This window comes from Anarrhichthys ocellatus, unplaced genomic scaffold (assembly GCF_004355925.1).
Source record: "Anarrhichthys ocellatus isolate YVR2014 unplaced genomic scaffold, GSC_Weel_1.0 scaffold128, whole genome shotgun sequence".
Classification (NCBI taxonomy): Eukaryota; Metazoa; Chordata; class Actinopteri; order Perciformes; family Anarhichadidae; genus Anarrhichthys; species Anarrhichthys ocellatus.
In genome coordinates, this window is record NW_022280158.1 from 328,235 (window position 1) to 349,905 (window position 21,671).

General features: G+C 42.8%; 1 protein-coding gene across 1 annotated transcript in view; it reads left to right on the forward strand.

The window, feature by feature from the left end:
• Positions 1-593: 593 nt before the first annotated feature.
• Positions 594-21,671, forward strand: part of adcy8 (adenylate cyclase 8 (brain)) — a 41,565-nt gene continuing 20,487 nt past the window's right edge. The window contains exons 1-5 of the mRNA XM_031877173.1: positions 594-2,771; positions 4,024-4,135; positions 5,667-5,794; positions 9,499-9,657; positions 11,265-11,535. Coding sequence (XP_031733033.1) covers positions 2,686-2,771; positions 4,024-4,135; positions 5,667-5,794; positions 9,499-9,657; positions 11,265-11,535 — 756 coding nt within the window. The 5' untranslated portion in view covers positions 594-2,685. The remainder of the gene's footprint in view (positions 2,772-4,023; positions 4,136-5,666; positions 5,795-9,498; positions 9,658-11,264; positions 11,536-21,671) is intronic.

Genomic DNA, 21,671 nt, shown 5'->3' on the forward strand with positions numbered 1-21,671 from the left:
CAGAGACGTATATGGCGTCTCTACGTCACTCCTCCTCAGTCCAGATACGGCAACTTCCGTTCATTGATTGCAAAAAACAACATGGCGATGGCCGTAATCCAAGATGACGACGTCACAAACCAATGGGTGATGTCACGATGGAAAAGTGTGTCATGTGCATGTCAGAAAAATCTGAAAATGATGACGTTTTTTTCAGAACAAATCAGTACAGTTTCCCCAGACATCAAACTAGAGAGTACTGTTTTTACCAATCAGATGTTTTGTATCAAATTGGACCCCACAACTGGACCAATAAATATACAGACCCCTCAAGGGAGGCAACAAAGGAACAGAATCATTGGTTTTCATTCAGTGTGACAATAATGAACGAGTTTGGTTTTAGTGAAGAGTGAATGGAACAGATGATGCTGTCTCTCTCTCTCTCTCTGTCTGTCTGTGTGTCTATTGCTGTCTGTCTCTCTCTCTGTCTCTCTCTCTCTATCTCTCTCTCTCTGTCTCTCTCTCTCTCTGTCTGTCTGTGTGTCTATTGCTGTCTGTCTCTCTCTCTCTATCTCTCTCTCTCTGTCTCTCTCTCTTTCTGTCTCTGAAGAGGCTCTCCGACAGCATTATGCAGTTTCACTGAGTTCGCAGAAGGTTGGATGAAAACACTACAGTCTGTAATACGATTACAATAATTATCTCATATTTTTATGTTTATTTTTTTTCATTCTACTTTCCTGACAAAAGACGTCCTTGAATCAGTGAATAAATAAATGACACTCTACTCATTGTCCAAGTTCATAATCCAGTTTTCTATTACGACTCCGACAAATTCACATTTCTAGACGACTTCTCTTCAAACTGTTCAAGTCTGCTGTTCTGATCTAAAAAGACAAATGAAACATGTTGATTTGTTGTGTAACAGATGAAACGTTGTCTACCTTCATTTGATTACAACCAGTCAAGTCTCAGGACTCAATAATGGACAAATTGACGAGTTTCGATTCTTGGCAGTTATTAGATGTGTGTCCTTCTGTTGGTGTGAAGCACCAAGATAAGATTAAGATGTTGTGCACTGACATCACTGAAAGGCTTTATGAGTGGAGAAACTTCATAATCACTATAAACCGATACACATCCTCCGGCAACAGAACGAGAAGATTTTGGAATCGGAGGCGTTCAGATTTTCTGGTTTCTGTTTTTAGTCCGAGGAGTAAGACTAGAGATGATGATGACGAGCAAATCCAAGCAAAGGTCCTACCTGTTTACCTTTGCTTTTTAAAAAAGTGTTCCTTTAAATCTTGGTTGTTGTTATTCTGTGTGTTATAATTGATTGTATCGTGTGTTTCTTGTGTAATCTGTCAGCACTTTGGGTTGCCTCTTGGTACAAGATGTGCTATTTACGCGTTGGCCGAAATGTAGTCTTGGAACCTCTCGGTTATCGTCTAGCGCTGATTTAGCTTAATATTTGCAGCCTGTTCAGAGCGGGCCGAGTGCTTGGCCTGTGGTGTTGCTGCTTGCAGCTTTATCGAGACAATAAACGTAACAATCAACCTTTCGCTTCCTCGGGTCCTCAACGATTGACCTGCCATGACTTCATTGTATCACACATCCTAAGTCCGGCTACTCGTAGTCACAAACACCGGTGAAATACACGTAGCGGACGTGGAGGTATTTTGGCGGTGGTAACATTATAAGTTAGTGTGGCAGACCTGGACACACACAAACAGACACAGACAAGCAGAGAGCTCTTGGTATATAGATGTTGCCTCAGATATCCGCTGGCTCACCGGAACCCACGACATATTGTCTGGTGCCCCCAGAGGCTAAACGGCTGTCAGACTGATAGCCGGTGGGTTCTGAGATTGAATAATCTCTTGATTCTTGGTTTGAATGTGTTGAGTGTCTGAAGGAGGCGGATGCCTGAGCAGATCCCCGAGGCCAAAAAGTACCGAGGGACTCTGCATGGCTCCCACTCCAAATCTGTTTCTGCTTTTGCCAAGTGGAACTGCGTCAGTAGAACAAAGCGCACGACAGATTTGGTTGTTAGTGTTGTTTCTGTGGGCCTGGAGGCTTTGGAGGATCCTGCTCCTGGAGCTTAGGCTGGCAGACTCATCTTATGAAATATTTCTCACAGACAGGCCTTTATGTAATGTGTTTTTACAAGATTCTTTTACTCATGTTTGCTTGTTTAATAATCTGTGTTTAATTCCTCATTGCTCTTAATCTGTGATTCACAGTATAACACTTTACTCTGAGGAAATGTACAATATACATATATCTGTTTTTAAATTACTAACTCAAAGTGGCACTTTGCAGCAAAAACAATCTTAAATTCATCCATTATTGTGTGTGAGTGTGTGTGTATTTATTACATATAATTGCACATACTATAAAATTCTTGTTTTCTTTAAAACAAAAAAAAACTTATGTTTAATGCAAGAACAATTATACAAGTAGATTAATATTGAAAACAGGTTAACATGATCACCGGGCAGTGGCCGATTTTTTCAACAAAAATGACTTCATAAGAAGGATATTTTAGCGGTGCAAATGTTTAGTTATGCCATTTTCAGTATACATCCAAATATATGATCGTTATTCGTCTTCTTTGTTGCTTCAGAGAACTAATAATATTGTTTTTGTGTTTCTCCCCCACAGGAGAGACTGGTGTTATCAGTCCTGCCACGTTTTGTAGTTTTAGAAATGATCAACGACATGACAAATGTAGAGGACGAACACCTCCAGCAGCAGTTTCACAGAATCTACATCCACCGCTACGAGAATGTCAGGTGAGCTAGTCGGGTTGTGATCTACGGGGGAGGGGAGGAAGTCTGTGAGACCTTTCAGAGCATTCCAGTTGTGTTTATAAGACATGTTGTGTTTCTCAGAAGTGAGGCTGTGAGTCCACACCAGAGAATAATAGACAGATAAATAGCTTGACATTCACAGCTGCAGTAAAGACTGATTGGCTGGCAAGAGTCTCTTAAAATGATCCATATATTGACAACATAGAAAATCAGTGCCAACTACAATCACAGGTGTTTCCAGGTGAGAGGTTGATGACATCTCCGCCTACAGCGGTGCTTCTCAAACGTTTTCTGTCACGCCCCACTTTGGAGGAAGACACATGTTCATGCCCCACCGCCCCAACACAATAGGAACAAAATGGTCCATGTTGAACTTTGTGACTCCTCCATCTGTGCTTTTTCAAATAATAGAATAAAGAAAATTGCAATCACTTTCAAGTAAAGCAGATTGCTCCATCAGACAAAAACAAACACAATGTGCAATCACTTTGTTAGAACAATGCAAATAAAGTTCTATCTGTGCAGAACATAACTAATATTTGTCAAAGAATAACTTATTGTGGCTGCAATTCACCTGTTTTTTACTGAATATCTTTTCAAGATAATAACAATAAAGTGCAACCTGTGAAAAACTAAACAAAACAAGTTCAAATATTTGGCAATAAAGAGTCAATTAAGTGTACTTGAGTGAATTAGTTTGAGACTTGTTAGAAAGGAAAGTTTCTCATGTGTTCAAGACTGTAACGTAAAAACAGGACTTCATGTTGACAGTTATGTTTCAGTAGCTTAACGGAATACTTCACCACAAAATGACCGTTTGTGTATCCGTTACCCGCCCCGTGTTTCTCTCTCATGTTTCCACGGTAAACAGAGAGTCCAAAATTAATTGAAAATAATACATACATAAGGAATAAATAAAACTATTTGTATAGGGGCAAGTAAGCAGCAAGTATATTTCTACCCCACGGACCGAGCACATGAAAAAGAACAACGTTAAACCTGAACAAAAGATTAATAGAGTTGTGCTTCTTCTAAACATGGCCCTCATTTACTGAAATGAATCAAGACTTTTCTCAGTTTTTAATTCCACGTTCACCATCTTCAAGAGTTCACGGTAACATACGAGGATGTATTATGGTCATTCTGAGGTCGAAGTATTCCTTTAAATATTATATTTGGATGGTTTTAAAGCACTGACCTGGATATTAAAGTGACATTTCCGACTTTTATTCAGCATTCTTTTCGCAGATGTTAAAGGCTTCACGAACCTCTCCACGACGCTGTCAGCGCAGGAGCTGGTGCGAATGTTGAATGAACTCTTTGCACGCTTCGACCGCCTCGCACACGTAAGTGATGTAGCTTTAAGACATCACGTCCATGTGTCAGTTCTACTTCTTTCATTGCTCATTTTTGTCCTATAAGTTTTCAACCACAAACACACACTCAGGCTTTAGAGCTACATTACAGCTGTTGTCAGTTTAAACTCATTGTTCCATTTAGTTTGGAGCAAAATGTATTCATGGGTGAACCAACAAGTCCTCACAGTGAATAGTTCTATCACGATAATAACGTTTTTCACGTATTGTACGATATATGGACACAATCTTAATAATTTTCACTTCATCCACTTATCGTACATTTATGGACAAAACCTCCATTTTTATTGTATGTTGTGTAAATATCACACCATATATGGACATGAACTCTTGTGGGGTTTATTCTTCTTATCACACCATATATGGACATGACCTCTTGTGGGGTTTATTCTTCTTATCACACCATATATGGGCGTGACCTGGATATTGCCTGTTGAGTTTACATAAGAATGTCAACATTTGAACCAACATGAAGCCAGAATAAACAGCACGGTCATTGGAGTCCTCAATTGTTTTTATTTATTTATGGTTTTACTTATTTATTTACATTCCAATTCCAACATCTGAATATTTTTCTAAGAATTAAAAGGTGATTAGTCTTTGAAAGAATTTACTTGCATTATTATGCTTTTGTGTTTTCATTATATCAGCGGCATAAAGTGGTCTTATCTTTTATCACAGTTATTTCTATAATCTATCGTTCAACAGAAGTAGTTAGCGTGACATGTGTGTCTTCCACAACGACCGTAGTCTTTCCAAATATGACTCCGATGACCATTTTGTGATCTGTGTTCAGGGTTTGGGTCAAGATTAGGCAACTAAAACTACTCAGCTCAGGTTTGGGAAATATTGTCTTTATTGTGAATTGCAGTCTCTGGTCTCTGTATTAAATACTGTATTTTTAACTCATGCATTTAAATAACTGTTTTCCAAGACCTTCAAGTACCCAAGATTAAAGTATCAGCTAAAGATACAACATGTAGGATCTGTTCTCATGTAATGTTTGAATTGTGTTTCATCTTAAGAAGTGTGGCATCTTAACTATCTCATAAAGTTTGCTTCTACGTCTTGTCAAAAATAAGTCATGACAGCACTTTTCCCCCTGATGGGGTTTTCTATCTTTCTGAAGGCCTTTCAGGACTTCCACCGCTCGTGAAAGCTAAATAAAGAAATTGCATCAGCCAGATGAATATTTCATTCAAACAACAGAGCGAATAATTGATTCAACATTCAACTCTGTCCGACTGTTGGTCTGATATTAGACTGAGGAGCGTTTCAGACTGTCGTGCTTGGCCGAGCAGTATCTCACAGTTAATGCAGAACAAACACAAATTGGAATTTGTTAGTTGCCACTTCTCTGTGTTTCTATTTTCCATCATGAATGTCATATCTCATGTCTCGTGGTCTTCTGTTGTGAGGTTAACTATATATTGATTTATTGCACGCTGTGTTTTTTAACAATTGCTGCCAGAGATGCACTGATGTGACTGGTCTGTTGCAGGAGAACCACTGTCTACGTATAAAGATCCTGGGAGACTGTTACTACTGTGTGTCGGGTCTACCTGAGCCCAGACAGGACCACGCCCACTGCTGTGTGGAGATGGGCCTCAGCATGATCAAGACCATCAGGTACCGTCCTCCTCCATAGTGTTGCCGTGGTTGTTAATATCTTTTACCGTAGGGATGGAGACTCTGGTGGGTCCAACGCTTCCCTGCAGACTCAAACACGTCAACGATTGTTGGGTCTTTAGTTTGTTTGTAATTTGTAAAGTCCTCTTTGTTTGACCGATCCATCCACCTCGACCTCCTCCCTACGCGAACCTCAGCTGACCAGGAATGGAAACGTTATTATCAGGAGACAGACTGCTCTATGTCACCGACTGCTGACCGTGTTTATAAGCCAATCAGAAGCCACGACATGAACTAACGTCCTGCTGTTCCTGTTGCATGTCTCTTTCACCTCATACTCGCCCAACGTATGAAACATGGTACAACGTTTTGTTTTCCAATTAATGTATCTGTGAAGATTACACATTATAATAGACAAAGCCTTATTTAACTTCTGTTTCAGCTGCAGTTCTCTCAGAGTTTAGAGGACACTGTTTTCCTGCTACCCTGAACAAATGGTCTTAATATGTAACTTTCCCCCTCGAGCTATTGGACGGCAGTGCTTTTATCCGTACACTTTTTTTATCTCATTTCCTCACAGCGCTCGGTATGCCAGGTCTGTGATCTGAAAGCAGCTCCCCTGCAGGATTTGCATTTTTCAAGAATTTGGCCCCCGGCTGTGTTTCTGCAGAACATCAGTCACAAACAATCTGTAGAGTCACAAGGTTCACCCTCATCACGTAACAATCATGGAGACGCGAGGGAAACAAATATTTTCAGTGATGGTGTCATATTTTAGAAATTACACAGCAGGGATTTACAGATCTCATAAGCTCATGAATCAGGGCACATGACTGACTTCAGTTCATGTGGGAGAGGAGGTACGCAGCAGAAATGAAGGTACAGCTGACCCTGGAGTTTGTGCTCTTACAGCCTGAGGGCGTTTTCATTTCGATTATCTGCTTTGTTGTATTTTGGTGCCGTTGCATCACTTTCAGCATGACATTGATGGAGGAGAGGAGGACTGATCTTTAGAGGGAAAGGAGGGATTAGTGATGGATAAGCTGTGAGATTTGTACTGTACACTATTAAGTCAATATGGTGAGCTGCTTACAGGCGACCACTTTGTGCTGCAGAAGTGCAGCTTGGTACATTTTCTTCTACAGTATATCTGCTGTAACGTCTGCAGGTGGCAACAGACGTCTGCAGGTGTTCATAAGAATGCTGTGCTGGTGTTGGTGTACCGGTGACAAGATCACATTTGAATAACAGATGCATGAATCTGCAGGTTCATCAGATGTCCGAAACGCTGCAGACGGACAGAAGTTATAACTACACCTATGATTGGACCCGGTGTCTGCAGCTTGTGAGCTACACCTAAAGGATTGGATGAAGCTACTCACCGTATGAAATGATCTTTGTGGACGCAGAGTGTTGGTGACCTACATCTATCAAAAGATGTGTTTCTTTTCAGTTGTGGACAGAACTTTTAAAATGTCGCAAAAAAAAAGGCAAATGATAATAAGCATTTTGTTGCGTGATCAGTTAGTAGAGCTAGTTGAGTTCGGTCTCCGAGTGGATCATCATTTTGTATTCTTTTGACGATGACATTCCTGTTTACAAGAATGTGAGCTAATAACGACGGTGAACAAAAAAACTAACAAAGAGGTCTATTGCCTCATTCATCCACACCACTAATGCATAACAAGGTGCAATGTTCCTCTTCAAATCCCTGAGGTCAAACATGAGTACCGAGCAGGTGAGACATGTTGCACTGTTGTTTGATCTCCTTCTCCATATTTACACCACTTTATTCCCCTTGATGTTTAGAGTTTCCTTGTTGGGACTCAGTGAAAGCTGATAAAAGTGCAGACTCGTGGTTTTGGGTGGAAAATGTATGGCATATCATTTTTCTGCCATGCTTGTGGTCTAAGGATGGCAATGGTGGGTCAGTCAGGTGATCCCCTGACTTCTCCTGTAGAACCATCAGCAGGTTGACATTTGTGGTATTGAGTGAAGTGTCTCACTATCGGATGGATTGCTATGGAATGCGATGCAGACATGCATTTCTCACACGAGAGATTGTCCCTTAGATTTTCATATACAACATCATCCTGTCAAAGTTTAATTTCAACAGCGTCAGCAGCACTTTGTGTGAAGTGCTAATTAGCTTATGTTAGCATGCTAACACGCTTCACTGAGATTGTGAACGTGGTTGGCCTCACCCCTCCAGGGTGTCCCGTTTTGGGGGTCGAGATATACGTTTCCAAAACGTTACGTTTCTACGTAAAAACTTGTGGAGCTAACATCAGCAGAGTAAGTTAGCGCATCATGAACTAGTGTTAGCACTTCTTTGTTACGCTAGCTACTGAAGGTAAAGTGAATGTATTGTGATGATTGTCATAGTGAATAAAGAGGAAGTGTGCTGTTCCTTCATTTCACTTTTACTCTGCGATCTGTAGCTTTAGCTTCTGTCTTTATCTGTTTAACTTGTTTCCACTGATGAATCCGTTTGAAATCCTGGATTTATCCTTCAAACACATATTGTAGACCTTTCTGTCTGCTTCTCTTAAATCACATTTAATTTTTCCAAATAATACGATAACATTTCTTCAGGGAGTCCAGTTAGTGACAGTGTGGGCTCCATGGTAACGTAGCTCTGACAGCTTGATAGAGTAGCAGCGAGGGGCGGAGCTTAGTGAGGGGTGATAGTGATTCTTATCCGGTCAATGAAGAGCCTCATACGTAGTTAGTGTTGGTTGTGGTGCTGACCTCTGACCTCCACGGGGAGGTGACAAACTTCCCCGCTGAGTTAATTAAGTATCATCATCATTATCTTCGTCATGACTAACTGCAGTTTGTCTGACTTAATTGCTAGCCTCTGGTGTCGTCGGCAGTCGACTGACTTCAAGCACCTGTCACAAACTCCCAGGATGCATTTCACCTCGCATTCATGCTTCTTTTATGAAGCATGAAATGAGGCCGCGAGGCGGGGATGGGCGTGACAGCCCCTATTTGCTCTTCACAGACTTTTATCAGCTCCAGTTCATTCTGCTTTTAGTGTGTTCGGGGATAATAACGTATGAAATGAGAAACAAATGTATTAATGAGTGTGAGAAGCCTGCTGAAAATGTTTTCCACCTGTTTGTGTCGGGCTCGCTGATACGCGTGAAATGTGTCGTGCTCATTTCTTGGTGAATTAATGAACAATGTTTTTCCGTCAGTGCTATCTGTGTTCTGTTTCTGCAAAGGTCAACTTTCATGGATATTCATTTGCTGAATTAATGCACAGTGACCTAAAGTTACCCGTGGAACAGACCGAACATCTGCCCAAAGAGACAAACTAAATACATACATTTATTATACTGTACTAAAATATACATGCTCATTATTAAATATTAATTTTCACGTTCATACATCATTACTTTAACAATTTAAAGATGAATTTGAATTACAAGATTAAACCCTATTATTAGTTGTATTCAATTTAAAAGGACCACATCATGTCTTTGCATGTTTTATACCAATTATGACTAATTTATAATGAATTATCAATCATAATGAAGCTGCAGAAAGAGCAGGTTGGCTATTAATCGGAGGGTTGGTAGTTCATCTTCTTGTCCAGCTGTCCTTGAGCAAGGCACTAAACCTAAGTCAAAATGTAATGTTTGTTGTAAGAAAGACAGCTTGATCCTTCTGATGTTGATTTCTTTTCTTTCTTCCAGATATGTGAGATCCCGTACGAAACACGACATCGACATGCGTATCGGGATCCACTCGGGCTCCGTGCTGTGCGGTGTGTTGGGACTCAGGAAGTGGCAGTTTGACGTCTGGTCCTGGGACGTGGACATCGCCAACAAGCTGGAGTCTGGAGGGATCCCAGGGTGAGAAAACCCAAAAGATTTAAGACTTTCAGAGCGGGGTGTTTAACCTTTAAACAGAAAGGAAACACGGTAAGAGAGATGAATCTGATGAAAATGATACGCAGAAAAGGTGCACGGTCAGCATTGCACCACAGACGTTTTGGTTGTGGTGACGGTCATGTCTAGATGGTCAATGCCTAACCTTAACCATTGTAGTTCAATGCCCAACCTTAACCATTAGAAGTAAGTGCCTAACCACCACCCTTTAGCATGAGTTTGGCAACTTTTGGGTAACCTATGGTGACACCCCCGATTCCATATTTCTTAAAAAACAGGCTAATAACAGGCTAATAACGATACAGGTTTCAAATGGTTGTTGGGTAAAGGAATGTAGGGTAAGGGTTAAAGGGATGAAGGGAAGGGATAAAGGGATAAGGGTCATGGGATGAAGGGATGAGGGTTCTAGGATGTAGGATAAGTAATGAATGATGAGCCGTGATGGACCGCTGACGTCTGGTGACTGGTGGGAACTGGGGGAGTGGAGACTCTTCAGGTTCCTGTAATCATGTGAGAGGTAGAGATAAAGAGGGAGGAAGAAATATAGAAAGATAAAGAGGTTGGGGGGAGGGATGTTGAAGCTGAGTCAAGAGGAACTCAATGGGTCAGTTGTGCGTAAATACTTTGTGCGGAGGAAATGAGATATGTTCAGGGCGTGGTCGTTGTTCCTATACTACGTTTATTAAACATTTTGTGATGTCTTACCATGTGTGTGCACGTTTGGTGTTTTGGCCAGAGACAATGTATTTCTGACCGTGCGGTCCAATCTCGTGATTACGATATCTCCGCAAAGTTCTTGGGGAAATTCAAATTTGGCACCAACATCCACCTGGACTCAAGGATGAACTGGTTAGAATTTGGTGGTAAAAAGTCACTGTGACCTCACAAAACACATTTTGGGCCATAACTCAAGAATTCATATGATTATTATGACAATTTCACACAAATGTGTGACAGGATAAAATGATGGAGTGATGAGATTTTGGACAGACATGAATAACCTGCAACCTGACTGGTTGGCTGGAAGCATACAACTGAGAGGCGGTATTTCTAGTTCTTTGTTGACTAAGTGAGGTTAAGGCAATAAAACTACTTGGTTAGGTTAAGATGATGGTTTGGGTTAAAATAGCTACGGAAGCGGTGTTACTTCAGTGTGTAAATTATGTGACGAATACATTTACAATGACTTGTCGTTTCACACGGCGTATAAACAGCGATCTCCCGGGGGAAAGCCCGTTTTTTGTTTGACCCATCGACCAACTGCCCCGTGTGGGTTTTATGCTGTTTTTAAACGTCCTGGTTCATGATTACGTGGATCTTTCGTATTGACACATTCTCCCCGACTCTGCAGCTCTACGAAGCTTTTTAGCCTCTTTTAACTCTCAGTTTTGTGGCAGAAGTTCCTTTCAGTTCAGCTAGAGATGAGCTGTTTCCTAACATGTTAGTCAGCTTGTTGTGGAGTTCTTCTGCCCCCTAGTGGCCAAAATAATTCACGTATTGCAGCTTTAAAGCAAGATTTTAAAATGTGCCCGAATAACTCTGACTGAAATCTTCCCGTCATGGTTTTCCAGGAGGGTTCACATCTCCAAAGCAGCTCTGGACTGTTTGAACAGCGACTACGAGGTGGAGGAGGGCCACGGGAAGGACCGCAACGACTTCCTCCGCCGCCACAACATCGAGTCCTACCTTATCAAGCAGCCGGATGAGAGCACACTCAGCCTGCCGGAGGACATCATGAAGGAGTCGGCCAGTTCGGTCGACCGCCGGGCCAGCAGCACCACCTTCAACGAGGCGTCCTGGAGCCCAGAGCTTCCCTTCGACAACATTGTCGGGAAGCAGAACGTAAGTCCCGCCGCTGCTCGTAATTCAAGTCATGTAGTGCACTTCATCACACTGTGAAGAAAATGTCTATCTCAACAGAAAACTTGTTCTGCAATTGTGGATTAAACTGTTATATATATTGTGGGGGTAAAAAAACAGGATTTTCTAGAAATATGGTGTTAAAATGTGACTTCTCCCGGGACATTTGAGCTGTTTGTCAAGTAAAATAATCTTATTTTGTCGACTTTAAGCCTCACTGCAGGATGATCTTGAGATGGATGTTTTTTTGCAGTGCATGTGATCAGTTATCTCGCCTGTTTGTTGGTTGTTTTGCCTTTCTTGTTGTTGTTTTGTTCCTGGGAATGAGTGGACGGCTTTCTGCGGAGAGATTGTGTTTCTGTGGTAACGCGTCGCTGTGTGTCTGTGAGGAAGATGAGCTTCTGATCGTGTGGCAACATTAAAACAGCCTCTTCATCCCCTCTTCATTTGTCTGCGTTCCCGTTTGCCTTTGACAACAAATCAGCTCCCGGAGGCGTCACGTTGACATTTTGGGTGTTTTGTCTGAGATGGTTGGTTTTTGGAGAAAGCACTTCAGGCTTCTTTATAGAGGGAGGGAGAAGCCCGTTCATTATACCCGCCATTAAGCCGCCAGAAAACTCTGAATCCATTCTTTGAAACATTGAGTCATTTCTTAAAGTCTAGCCTGCCGGCTTTTTTTTTTTTTGATTTAATGCTCACATACAATAACGTGTGAAGCAAAGGATGTGAATGTGGGATCTGTAAAGTGGAGACTCAAACATCCCCAACCATGTCTAATTACCTATGTGCACATAAAGGCAAATGTTGTGATGGTTCATACCAGAGAAACTGAACTTTTAAAGAGAGTCTTTGTGCTGCGTTTGGCCCGAAGATTCTTGCATTGACCCGCGACTGAAAGTGACAGTGAAAGCATTGATTAGTCCTCACTATGTGTCCTCTGCTGCTACTTTGACTCGTGGTTTAATGGTTAATTTCTGGGTTCTTTCATGTTCTGCATTCCTTGTACATGTGGCCCCTCGTGGGAATAATGGTTTTAAAGGGAGAGCTTTCTATGCAGATGATGTTGAATTGGGCTAAAACTATATCGATGAATCATCGGTCATGTGTTCTGAAGGGCATCTGTGCCGCTACCCATCGTTTTCACAATGTTAAGGAAGTCCTTGATTCTGTCTTTTCATTCATTAAAAATCAAATATAGTTGTGACTTCTGACATCACGGGAAGTTTTTACATTGTTCCTGTTTTTTGCATCTGATGAACATTGCTACTCTTAGGCTCAGGATGCAGATGATTGCTCCCTTACGTCACTTGTCTCAGTGAGACATCCCTGGATCACAAGAGGAGGACATAGTCTTCTTTCACATGAATTGCCACACTGGGTTGAAGACTAGTGGATTTCTTTTATCTCTCCGAATAAAATGGGAAGTGTCTTTGAGCGAGACATTGAAGCACACCTCATCACAGTAGCCCACACCTCCTAAAATACCTGACATGGGTCAAATTTCATGGATGTATTTGTGTAATAAAGTGTGAGTTACGGTCCGTAGAATAATAGTAATATAAAACAGTCTTGCCTCATTACAGTAAAAACATTTGTATTGGCATTGTCCTCTCTAATATCTATTTTACGTTGCTGTGAAAACATCTCCCTCAAACAATTATATTTGTTCAAGTTTCTTGGCAAACACAGCGCTTTAATTGACCTTCGCCTGATGCTCATTTTTCCTGTATGGAGCTTGAACCTATCATATGTGTAACTCAATGCAGCCTCCGTTAACGTAAGTACCGTGACGAATAGATCGACATAGAGTTCACATGGGGAACCAGCAGCAGTCTGCTAGATGAGAGGTTGGTGTTTATTGGACCCATCCACCCTGTGTGGGCTTTTGTGGTCTTTAGACTTCCTCCTTCTGGATTACGTGGATAACGTAGGAAATCATTTTGTGGGGTATCTACGAATTACGGCGCATTATTTTCTTGTATGTATAGCTACAAATTCTGAACGAGACTGGCCTGGACAAATGCCGGTTCAGCAGGTTTTCATCAATTCAAACTAGTCAATGTAAGCTAGTACACCAGACCGGACCTCCAATACGGACATTGACCCCAACTCTGATCTTGAAGGGTTATGTGTAAATAGATTTATTACTTTATTACATGGAGAACAGAATCGATGGATGAAAACCCAACAAGACCCAAAGCTGGCAAAGATCAGGACGTTCTCCATGACGCAGATCTGGTTCAGGGTTTATTCACGCTCCTGGGATTCGTTCCAGACAAACTTTGGTCCCAAGCCCACACAGACTCTACATGGAGGTATCTGCTGCCCCCCCCCCCACACACACACTCCCGCTCAGTTATGTCATCACACATAACGGGGGGGCTAACGCTGAATATTCAGGCCACATTTGCATCCCCAGATTGGACCGAGGGGACGAGCTGTTGCGTCCTGCCCCTGATGGCGGACGCCGAGTGCCAAAAGCAAAACACGCCGCCTGGCTGAGGACTAAATGTTCCTCCTCCAGAAGCAAAACCGGTGACTTTTCTACAACCTGCTGCTTCTCTTCCGGGCTGGTTTAACGTCACCACGGCACATCAGGAACATCCACTGCAGGGAGCGAGATCAATTAGCTCCGGAATATCATGTCAGATACGTTGGCAGGTGGTCATAAAGCCCTGGGTTGTGTACTGGAGATGTTCATTTAGATATGAGAGTGAGTGAATCCTTGTACACTCAAAGATCTGGAGCGGTAGCCTTCAGTGAATTTATTTCTGATATCACAGTGTACGTGCCATATGGATACTGAGCTTGTGAAACACTGAACAATGCAGTGTAATGCATGCTTTCGGGAGAATATTGGAAGAGTTTATAGTGAGTCAATTAATCAGCATTTATCTTGTTTACCAAGTTAATTCAATACAAACACAAATACTCCAACCCGCAGTTGATGTAATCGTGCTTATGGATTCAGAGGAATGTTTTTTTTTCTTTGTGACAAGTGGCACTTCTTTGTTTCAGGCACAATGAAAGCCTGTCAGCTCCGTCATTCCAAAGATCGTCTCTTTGCATATCCAAGGACTCTCGGGGGAGGTTTGAATTGTCTTTTATGTCGTCTGCTCGAGCTGAACTTCTCCCTCTTCTGTTGTTATTCCGTCCTCCGGGTCCCTGTCCTCCCGTCCTGTTAGTCTGATTCAGTTTTCAGCGTCACTGGAATCGAGGTAGAATATTAGGCTGCGTCAGTCAGACGGAGAGGAAGTGAGAAGGGGGAAAGAGAGGGAGAGCGAGTATTTTATTTTTGTTCAATTATGAAATGGAGTGTCACTGCAGTAGATCCCAAAAAGCACTGCGTGGTCTGCAACTGTGAATGACATTTACCTCCGTGTAGACAACTTTTCATTAGCCACGGGCGAAGTAACCACTAGTGCTGCTTTGTACATCTTGTGGACGTCCCAGAAACGCCGTTGTGTCGATGCTTCATAACATCCTCTGTTAGCGCTCTGTGATTTTCACCAGCCGGTATTCACTGCATGTAGCAATTGCAATAAACGGTTTTAAAAACGTCTCCAATTTTTCCAATTTCTAAATTTCTACGAAAGCGACCCGGCGGGAATTGGCATCTTTTTTCGTCTTTGCATTGACTTTGTGTGCAACCTCGCCTTCGCTAAAAGTTTGCATTGTGTTTGGCGTGAACACAACATAAACACACACGCTTAACTTCCATTTTATAAAATGTATGAAATGAAGCGTGAATCATTGCAACCACCAGAGCTCCTTGAGCATTCAAACAATGAGCACAAACAAAAATGTGGCTGATGGATCCATCAGTATTGTGAGGTCAGCTGTGGAAAGACAGAGAGATGCACACATACGCCCGGATACATAATCTCCTGGCGGAGAGGATAATAAATGAATCGTCCATGAAACAAGAATGACATGTTATGGTGAAGATAACCCTTTGTTTCACTAAATGTTCTATTAATTTATTCTATAGCACAGAGAAAAACAGAAAAGCACTTAAGAAGTGGGAGAATGTTTGGCATCTTTGATCATAGATGATCACCGTTTATTGACACGGAGTTAATCCATTAAGTGTAAACAGCTGGTTGCAGACATATGATACAGAGTAATGACAGGTGATCCATCAGGTGGCTGCATGAATCACCTGTAACCAGGTAACAGCTCTGATAAACCGCCATAAATAACAGTATTTAGTATCTGAGGCCAACCACTATCTCTGTTTATTGTGAAGTCCACTGGTAGTCGTTGGACGAATGGCCTTCTATCCTGTCCGTCACTGCGTTTGTGGGAACGGTCATCCATCCACGACTGATTGTCACTATCAAACCCAGAAGATTCACGAGGCGCCGGGTCTCAAGTCATGGAAGACGAGCCCTGAGAAGTGAGAACAGACTGGCTGAGCGGCTCTGTCTTTACCTCTTTCACGCTCCGCTGTGTGCCTGCTGGCTCCCATGATGCACGGCGCTGTCACAGTGCTTTTGACCTCAAAAAGGATGTTTGTGTGTTTCCTCAGAAGACCCGGTTATTCTGTGTCTGTGTGCTGTGAAATCTAGGCCAACTCATCTGCTCACGTTTCTGTTCTCTTGTCTGAGTTGCTGCTGCTTTATGAGACGTCTGCTGGAGAAAACCTGTTCAATGTTTAAATGTCTGGAGCACATGGCAGCTCCCCCCGACACTATTTCCCTCTGCCTCCGTTTGCCCGATCACATAAAAGATGGATCACAACGAAGGCCACAACACTAATCAACGTATCCTCGTACAACAGTTGGTATGATATTAAGTTACTCCTCATTTGTTTTCCTGCAAAAGTCCAGCAACGCGAGTCAATTACTACATTATTACAATTTACTACTTCTTTTTAGGGTTTTTATCATTATAATAATGAAACTTTGATCCTATTATCTTTATTGGCTTATTATCTGACCTTCATTGAATGAATCCAGGCTGTTCTCATCCAGCGATCGTAGCTTAATTTAATGTAATTTTGTAGATATCCCACTAAAGCAGTTCTTATGCGATCCACGTATTCAAGGATCAGGAAGTATAAAGACCCTCACGGGTCAAACAGAAACCGGTCTTTGAGCCAGGAGACCGCTGCTCATTCCCCGAGTGAAACGAGAAGACAGCGATGATTTATTTGTCCCGTAACTTCTGAATTTAAGTAACGCCGCTTTTCTAGTTTATTTTCTCACAAACACCGATCTTTTCCTCAACCTAACTATGTTTGTTGTCTAAACATAACGAAGTTGTTTCCTGTGAAGGCGGAAGTTTATTTTAAAGAGACTGTCTGCATGCAGCGAGCAGAAATTGACAGGAGTTCGTAATCCATCATACAAACCATTTAGGATACACGTATGAATCATCAGTGTTGAAATAGATCAGCAATACTCACACATCACAGGAAACGACTCGCTGCACAGACAGTGTGGCTGCTCCTGTGCTAATCTTTGGTTTAGCATCATATATATTTTGAGCAGACTGTCTGTAAGTCTTTCTGGTTTTTCTTCCACCACTGCAGTGACCCTGTACCATCAGCGTGCTAACATTAGAAATAATCTCATTTGAACAGTTGAGGCTGATGGAAACTCAAGTGAAAATGCTGGTAATGCCTCATGATGAGTCAGGGGATCAACAACTTCATCAGCGTTCCTTCATATGTACAGAGGTTCAAGGCAATCTGTCCGATAGTTGTCAAGACATTTCACTTGGTACTACGGTGCTGATCCAGATCCTCCATGTGCCCCGCAGCGTGTTTGGTGGTTTACATAACAGCCTGCTCTGATCCTTTGAAGAGCACCGGTTCCAAACAAGTCCTGTTGCAGTGAGTTATACTTCCTGGCTCTAAAGTACGAGTTAATCCGTCACACTACCGCACATGTGAGACACCCAGCACAGGAAAAACATGACTGTATGTGCTCACACTGTGAGCCAAACTTGCCCTTTTCCCGTCATCACATGTTGGCATTTCCGCAAGACAAATATGTTGTATTATTAATCCGTATCATACATGTAACCCCATACTGCCCCCCCCCCCCCGTACAGCCAAGCACTGCTCAGAGAAGCATCACACCGAAGTCACAGAGAAATGTCAGAGATGGAAGCATGTGCTCTTTGGGCCGCGTGCTTCCTCAGGGCCGTGCACGCCAAAAACAATCATGGCTGCCCGGCTCATAACTCTGGCAATCGTCCCCTTGAGCCCTCGTGTCTGGAGTGGATGGCTGAGGGCTCGGACCTTGTTGAGGTTATTAAGTGGCCTTTGGAGTATTAGATCCACCTTTGTGCTGTAGAGTTGCACCATCTTTTCTTTGATCTGTGTCATACCATGCTGGTCTCAACAAGGAGTCCAGTACGAAGCATGTGACACAGCTGACATCTTTTTATTTTGAGTTAAAGTGGACATCGCAGATAGAAGACGTGCCAGGATTAGTTACCAGGGTGAAGTGTGCACAATATGTGTAATCATGTTATCAGGGCAGGTCGGAAAATAGTCACGCGATGCAAACTATTGTCTTTCTGTACGTGGACACAGATTTCTGTACAGTTGCTTTTCTCAACAGAGAAGAAACAAAACAGAAATGCATCCTCAGCTACTGATGATTAATAATCCGTGTGTGACGTTCAAAGCATTTCAGCAGTTATTTAGTATTCTGATTCAAGTCAATGGTTTCCGACCTACTTTCCCCTAAAATACCCTTTGATGAACCTGACGTGTGCTGGCTGTGCATGCTGGATGTATACATGTGGAGCTTGTGATTTCTACTGTTGGTGAAACATTTCAAAATAAGGCACATATTTGTGTGAAAGCTAGCTCACTGCAGGGGCCTGATTCCACACATTCCACTCCACTCCACTATGGACGAGCACAACTCTACTTTTGTTTGTTTTCTATGGATTAAACAAAGAAGATATAATGAAGTATAATTAGAGAGCTTCACAGGTGCTGTTAGGGAGATTTGTTCTTGTTTGGACCGAGTCACGCTAGCTGTTTCCCCCTGCTTTTTGTGTCTCAGACGTGGAGTGACACGGGAAGTGAAAAAGCTCTGCAGTGGTATGTGGGTATGATATCACGGCTATGAACCAATCAGATTGCTTGATTTGAGCTACCAGTTTTTATAATGACACGTATCGTATCACCAGATTCTTGCCGATACGCAACCTTAATATTCAGACAGGAAACCTCAAACATAGTCTGTATATAAGAAGAGGACGTAGTCCTTGATGATGTCACCCAATGGTTTGTGAACTTCCATTTTGAAGCCTTAAGTTTGGCTTTTGGCCGTCGCCATCTTGTTTTTTTGCAACCAGGGAACAGGAAGTGACCATATCTGGACTGAGGAGGAGTGATGTTGAGATGCTGTTGAGACCTGTCAATCACCGTGTAGCCCCGCCCTAAAGCATCCCCTGCTTTATGGTCTGTTTGAGTCTAAATGGACCATAATGTACTAAATGAACATCATGCTGTATTGAAGAAGACTTGAAACTAGAGATTGAGACCATAAACTCATGTTTACAATGTTTACTACATAATGACTTCAACATTAATATTCTTTTACTGACATTTTCAAAAGCAACATCTATATTTTACGCTTGAAGCTGAACTAGCGTGGGTATTGAAATGAGCCCTTCAGGCTCGGTTGAGGTTGCAGATCTCTGATTAAAACAGCTACATTCACACATAATAACACTGTATTCTCCACAGAAGTGAGCTGACATCATCCCCAAATAAACAGATTATAAGGTCCACGTGTCATGAACACATAATGGAGGTCATCTGATTCCACTGAATACTGATTGTCTTCATGATAATGAAGCTCGTGTGTTGTCTCTGGCTCCTCTGGATATGTTAATGATTTGACAAACAGGCCACGCGTCCCCATTCATATGCAACAGAGGTGCAGTCGAGTTCCAGCTCCCTCTCCCTCATCTTTGCTGTGTTTCCACAGCAAATATGGCCAATTTGCTCTCAGTTAATACTCTAGTAGCCAGGCAGGAGTCTATATTTTATTTTGTGTACCATTTCATATTATTTGATAAATCAAGAGTCCTTGTCAAAGTGTGTTAATTACTTGATATTATGAATCTATCTGATAGTCGTGCTCATATAATATGCTTGTTCCTTGTTCTCCAGACGGGGGAGTGACAGACTTCCTGTCTCTTTCTCTTCTAACGCCACAGGAAGTGGCCATTAAACTCTATAGCTCCTCCCCCTTCTGCAGGAAAGGACACCTGCAACAATAATAACCCCATCATGTGCAATAATGTTTATTAATCTGCCCGTAAAGACGGACTGTGACAGTCTGAACGACCCTGGCTGATCAAATAAACCCACATACTGTACATGCTGTCTGCAGATGGACTTTTAATGATCTCAGTGTGATGGATTTCATCTGTTAAGTGTTGAATTAAGCGAGCTGAGGTGAAGTCGTAGAGCGACGTGTTGAATATCCTCACACACTTCGTCCGTCGTCACCCTTTCCTGTCAGAAGGACTTTAATGGCTGGCGGCTCAGCGTCGGCTCCGACACTCCAAAAGGGTCATTTGTCCAAAGTAGCCGCGCGGCTGCTTTAGCTCACAGCTAGCGGTGGAGAGCTAATGTCAGCGGCTCTGAGAAAATGAGTGCGATCCTTTACGAGGGACCTCCACCACTTCTACCTCAAGAGCTTCTCAGTGACGCACAGGAGCCTCACCTGGATCCGCCTCACCTGGACTCGCCTCACCTGGACCCGCCTCACCTGGACCCGTCTCACCTGGACCCGCCTCACCTGGACCCGTCTCACCTGGACCCGTCTCACCTGGACTCGCCTCACCTGGACCCGCCTCACCTGGACCCGTCTCACCTGGACCCGCCTCACCTGGACCCGTCTCACCTGGACCCGTCTCACCTGGACCCGCCTCACCTGGACCCGTCTCACCTGGACCCGCCTCACCTGGAGCCGTCTCACCTGGACCCGTCTCACCTGGAGACGGGTCCAGATGAGGCGGGTCCAGGCGGGTCCAGGTGGGTGAGGCGGGTCCAGAACGCAGCGCATCAATGGACCACTCCAGTGTTCTCTTAACGGGGACACAGTCAGCTTGTTGTGGGCTTGTCTAGACCAGACGACATGTGATTCAACAAGCCAATCAGATGTGTCTCCTCCTCCGATGTCTGTGTAGCTTTACATTGGGTATGTAATGGACTAAAGGTGCACATGCCAGACCATCAGTGTGGACGGTTAGGACCTTCAGTACGTGTTTCTCTCAGAGAGACGATGAAGTGATGAAGTGTTAATTAAAGCCTGAGGAGACTCTTGTAAACCAAAGAACCTTTTTGTCATTACTTTTCACAATATTGCATATTAACATCATGCGAGGCTGCCCTGGTTGAGAACATCGTGCACTTTAGGAGTTTGTTTCAACACGTTTTGGAAGTTGAATTCTTTTTATTTATTGGAGGATCCCGTCTATAAACAGATTATTTGCTCATCCTCATTTCTATTTATTGCATTTGGTGCAACTCTCCTCTCAGCTGTGTTCTTTTGTCCACCATCTCTGCTTTTATTTTGTTTAATTCTCATGTTTTGTGTGTTTTCCTTCCCCGTTACGATCACAGCCGTGGACATCAACTGAGACTGTGTTACAGCGTGTGCATAGTTTCCACTAGCTGTGAATGAGAGGGAGATGCATGACGTTGCATTGTGGTCTTCCCTTCTTCCTTAATTGTCTTCTTCTTCTTTCTTTTGTGAATGTAATGAACGTAACCGTGTGTCTGTTCTCTTTCATTTGTAACTTGAATGAAACCGAAGAGGAGAGCAGGTTCATTCTGTGTGCATGTGCTTCCCCCCGTAGACTCTGGCCGCCCTAACCAGACATTCCATAAACCTGCTTCCAAACCATCTTGCACAAGCTTTGCATGTCCAGTCTGGTCCCGAGGAGATTAACACGCGAATAGAGAGCGCCATCGACTTACGGAGTGGCGATAAGTTGAGAAGAGAGCATATCAAGGCTTTCTCACTGATGTTTAAAGACTCCAGCCTGGAAGAGAAGGTAGCTGGGGCTTCAGACAGATCACTGTTCCTCTCTCTCTCTCTCTCTCTCTCTCTCTCTCTCTCTCTCTCTCTCTC